The sequence below is a fragment of the Morus notabilis genome, unplaced genomic scaffold (genome assembly GCF_000414095.1).
Source record: "Morus notabilis unplaced genomic scaffold, ASM41409v2 Scaffold46, whole genome shotgun sequence".
Taxonomy (NCBI): domain Eukaryota; kingdom Viridiplantae; phylum Streptophyta; class Magnoliopsida; order Rosales; family Moraceae; genus Morus; species Morus notabilis.
This window is the reverse complement of record NW_010365505.1, coordinates 18,381-23,797: the sequence shown is the minus strand read 5'-3', so window position 1 is coordinate 23,797 and position 5,417 is coordinate 18,381. Positions and strand designations below refer to the sequence as shown.

Here is a 5,417-nt window from a genome sequence, read left to right as displayed (position 1 = left end):
CATACCGGCTTCCACTGCGCCACCGGTGACTGCGGCGGCAAGATAGAGTGCAACGGCGCCGGCGGAAAAACTCCGGCCACCCTGGCCCAGTTCAGCCTCCACCACGGCCACAACGACCTCTCCTCTTACGGCGTCAGCCTCGTCGACGGCTTCAACATCGGCCTCACCGTCACGCCGCACGAGGGGAAGGGGGTCTGCCCCGTCGTCGGCTGCCGCGCCGACCTGCTCGCCACGTGTCCCGATAACCTGCGTGTGACTTCACCGCACGGTGGTCACGTCGTTGCCTGCAAGAGCGGCTGCGACGCCTTTGGAACCGACGAGCTGTGCTGTCGGAACCACTACAATAGCCCGCAGACGTGTAGGGCTTCGAGCTACTCCCAGTTCTTCAAGCACGCGTGTCCGTCGAGTTTCACGTACGCCCATGACACGCCGTCGCTCATGCATGATTGCTCGTCGCCACGCGAGCTCAAAGTCATCTTCTGCCACTGAACAGGATTGAACCGTCCTTTATTCTAAACATGAGTTTGGAAAAGAGATAATAAGAAAAAAGAAGTTTGTAGTTTATGGGCTTGGTGTGGTTTTTTAATTTTGCGTTAACCGTCCTTGATTCTAAACATGAGTTTGGAAAAGTGAGAATAAGAAAAAAGAAGTTTCTAGTTTATAGGCTTGGTGTGGTTTTTTAATTATGCGTTAAGAAGCGTGTTTATTAGCTTTTGTAGGTTGAGATAGATCGGTGTGTCTGCGTAATGTGTAATGTTTCGTGTTGCTGCTTATTATTCAATGTCAATGCGCAAAGACATGGTTTTGTGTAATGTTTGGTGTTGCTGCTCATTATTCAATGTCAATGCGCAAAGACATGGTTTTGTGTAATGTTTGGTGTTGCTGCTCATTATTCAATGTCAATGCGCAAAGACATGGTTTTGTGTAATGTTTGGTGTTGCTGCTCATTATTCAATGTCAATGCGCAAAGACATGGTTTTTTGCTTTGCTTTCTTTCGCTTATACATACATTTTAATTTTGGATCAAAATTCAAAAAAAAAAATTTAATTTAAGTTATAATTTTATTTAACTTCATATTTTTTTTAATTTACCTTAAATTGAGTTTAAATTTCTGTTCACTCTACAGTTTAAAATATGAGTTTTTTTATAATAAAAAATTTTTATAAACAGTCACATCTAATTTTTTTACTAGTAAAAAATTTTCACATAAAGTCACATCTTAACTTAAATTAATAAAGTAAACGGGACTTAATTTTAACTTGAGTGAGTTTGGAGTTAAAATTTAAGGGGTTATTTTTTTGCATTTTTGAGTTAGACATTTTTGTGTGAGGATTTTGAATTGAGTTTGAGTTATAATTTAAGTTTGTGTTTGATTAAAAATATTTTTGAGTTTGTGTTTGAGTGAGTCAAAATTTAAATTTGTATTTTGATACTATTTTAATAAAAATTCAATAGTGATGAAAAATTTTAATAGAGTATATGAGAGATGTTTTATTTGTCAACGCATAAAAAAAATTATCTCAATCAGAATTAAAATGAAAAGGTTATAACATTATTAAGAATAGAAAAAATACTGTTAATTAATTTGAATTTGAGTTTCTGAACTCGAGTTCAAGGAGAAATTTAAATTCAAATTTTAGTCTTAAATTCGAGTTCAAACTCAAATTTAAACTTAAAAAACATGAATTTAAATAAAATTGTAATTCAAGTTTTTTTTTTTTAAATTTTTATGGCTGCTGAACAACCGCTAATATTAAGTTTTAATTTTGATTTAAATTTTTAAACTCAAATTTAAATTAATAAATAGTATTTTTTATTTTTAAAATATTATTTTTTTATGCGTTTATAATAAAAAGATAAATAAAATTTTATTTATATACTTTATTAAAATTTGTTATCATTATTAAATTTTTATTAATTTAAATTTAAATTTTAACTCACTTAAATAAAAATTTAAATGTATACATTTAAATATAAATTATAATTATAATTTCAATTTAAATTATAACTCAAATTTAATTTAAGATTTACACTTAAGTCATTATAATTCAAAATTAAAATTTAACAATTCTTTTGATTTTAACCAATCTATTCAAACACATTACCACAGAAATTAAACTCTTTAGTATTAATGTTTGTTAAAAAGAATTAAAACAAAAGAAAGAAGAAAGAGTACTTGTGAACTTTTTTTTAGTCAGTCTTTGGATAAAAGGAATAGGAAAAGTTGGTCGATTTATAAAGCCACTATTGTTTTTCTTAGAAGATAAAACAATAATCTTTTTAATGATCCTTTATTATTTTTAAGAAATAATGTTTTTTTTTTCGGTTGAATTTTTTTTTTTTTTTTTGAAATGGTTCTTGGGTTGAATTTTAAGAAGTAATGTTATGCCTAATAGAATAACGTTAAGTATTTAAGGGAAAACGAAGTAGGAAAATTTCATGATATTGTCGTTATTTGTACCCGCTCCTTAGATAAATAATGGTCATTTTCTTTTTTTAATTTTAAATGAATTTAAAATTATAATTTAAAAATATTTTTAATTTATATAACTTTTTATAAAAAAATATTTATTCTCTTTTCCTCTCTTCAAAAAGAATCTTTTATTCTTTTGACTCGTTCAAAAGTATTTGTGAGCTTTCTTTTTTCCTTTATGGAGGAATATTGTGGCGAATCTGAGCAGCAGAAAACAGGGTGCCAGGCACAGAGTCACAGGTCACGTTGGTCAATCTCATTTTCGAAAAAGGCCAAAAAAAAAAATGGACAATGGTCACTGTGCGCCTTTGGCCTTAGCCATTTCAAAAATAGCATTATTCTTTTCTCTTTTTTTTGGTTCTTTTCTCGAGAATTCACCTTTAATTATTACGTGTGTAACTGTGCATGTCACATCACCTGTCTAAAAATGCTGTCCCAAATTCACCCTATAAGAAAGCGTCATGTCATTATTTAGCTTTAATCACTTAACGGAGGGCTGAAACAAACGGCAGTTTTCATTTTCTTTAGAATTTAAAAAAAATAAAAAAAAAGAGAGAGCAAGCGTTTTGATCCTTCTTCAATGTTCAAAAGGGCAAAAAGCTGTGTTCCCGAAGGCATTCAAACTTGAAGACAAAAAATTGCTCCAGTTTTACTTTCATAGGAATGAATAAATCAGATGTTTGAAAAGTTATGTATATCAATTCATAAATCAATATTTTGAAGATATATATATATATGTCCCCTGTGCAATTTGACGCCTATCGGTCCATTGCATCTCGAACGGTTTTAGTTTCCTTTCACTCCATCGATCTCGGCGACCCATCTTTTTCCCCGACGAACTCGCCGTCAAGCTTTTCTTCACCTTAATCGGTTCATGTCAACTCCGTCGATCTCGGCGACCTGTCTCTTCTCCGACGATATGGCCATTTCCGGATTCGACTCTTCTGCTACCGATTTGAGTTTTAAAAGAAAAAAAGAAAGTGGGAAAGGAAGAACGAAGAGAGTTAACGTTACAAGCACTGTTAACGTATAAATGAGACGGCCTTTTCTTATTGGTCGGACAGGTTTTGGACAGCATTTTTTGGACAGGTGATCTCAGTCCGGATAGTCGGATACCTTCTTTACTTTCTGCTATTAACCCCACATATCTTTGGTTATGAAGAAGGGCCTTAACGTCTTTTCAGAACCCCTCCTTGTTTTCTACGCACAAGACAACACATTTATAAATAAATTTCCCAGAAAGTCTATGGATATGTTTGTTTATTAAACTCAGGTGCATGTGAGAGAAAAAATGAGGTAGTAAAAAAATTAAATTTAAATTTATATGAGTAAAATATTATAATAATAAAATTTAAGATGTGAGTTCAATTGTGAAAAAAAAATTTAATTGCGGGTTAGAAATGCGATGTTTAAATTGTTGAGAAATAGTATAAAATAGACTAATATGAAAAGTTTATGAAAGTATATAGGTTAATTTTTAGTTATAGAAATTAATAGGTCATAACTTGTCAAGTTATGGTTCATAACCAGATAAGTTATGGATAAATTTGTCAAGTTATGATTTATAGCCAGACAAGTTATGGACAATTATGGACAATAATTTGTCAAGTTATGGTTCATAACCAGATAAATTATGGATAAAAACAGTAATTTAGCCTATTTATTAACTTATGTAAATTATTGACCTAATAATTTTAATTCATCTCAAGTCTTAGAGGACGTTTGGTTGGAGGATTCAAACCATGTATTAACTTATGTAAATTATTGACCTAATAATTTTAATTCATCTCAAGTCTTTAGAGGACGTTTGGTTGGAGGATTCAAACCATGTGATTCGAATTATTTTCAATTTACGTGAATTTTTTATGAGAGAAAATACTGTAGTGAACCACGAATCATGATTCGAATCAGGGAACGAATCCCTCTACCAAACATCCTCTTAGTCTATTTTTCTCTTTCTCCTTAATTTTTTTTGTTTGAACTTAAATCAAGATACAATCTGAACTAGCTTTTAGATATAGAGGTAAAATATAAATACAAATAAAATAAAATGTGGATTTATTTGGATGGTTTAAAAACGTATTTAGATGTGTAAGGAAACCTGAAATGGGAATGAGGAAAAAACAATTTCCATGTAGCAAAATGGGTTCGGATTGGGTGCAAAGTGGGGCATAATTCTGATTTTGCTGGTTCTAAATTAGTAAAAAATGGGCATAGTTTATTTGAGAAATACTAGTTCAAACCAAGTTTATGGGCTCAAATGCCAAGCGTAATCCTTATTTTGTTTTTTTATAAAGATTAGTTTAGTTGATTTAAATATTTAAGGAAAAAATAAAGCAAACTAATCATTACAATTGCCATATTTAAGCAACATGCTATAGTTTTTAAGGTTGGATTAACTTTTATTGTGGGTAATAAAACTATTATAAAATATACCATAGTTACATTATTTAAATTTTGTGTACAGAGTAAAATTTATATTTGTATTTTTGTGTATTTCATTTAGTATCTTTTGATTTTGTGAGAATTTTGTGGTTTTTTATGTATATATTTGTGGTTTTTATGAGTTTTATAATTTTTAAGTATCTTTGATTGTGACATCATCTGTAATAATTTATGTTTGCTGGCATATGTCAGTCTAAGTTTAAAACTTATGGTGTTCCTGTAAAGTGCTCATTATAATCAGTTTGGTTGTTTTTGCTTTGTTGATTTAAACTTTTAAAAACAAAAATTGCCATGTAAAAATTTTGACAATTTTATTCATAATGTTTAACTAAAAGTTTAGATTTTACGTGAATCACAAAAACTTAAGAAAACGTCACAACATTAGGCTATAAGAAAGAAAACATGTTGAAAAATGAGAGAAATATGGTAAGTACTGAAAAAAAAAAAAAGATAAAAATGTCATTTTGGGGTAGTTCATGCAAACGTTGAGGGTAGTGC

General features: G+C 30.8%; 1 protein-coding gene across 1 annotated transcript; it reads left to right on the top strand.

The window, feature by feature from the left end:
- Positions 1–3: 3 nt before the first annotated feature.
- LOC112093580 (osmotin-like protein) lies at positions 4–812 on the top strand (the record flags this gene model as incomplete). The annotated part of the gene is made up of 1 exon (XM_024172326.1): positions 4–812. A coding segment is annotated over one exon (486 nt), but the record flags the coding sequence as incomplete, so codon positions are not given.
- Between the last annotated feature and the right edge of the window lie 4,605 nt (positions 813–5,417).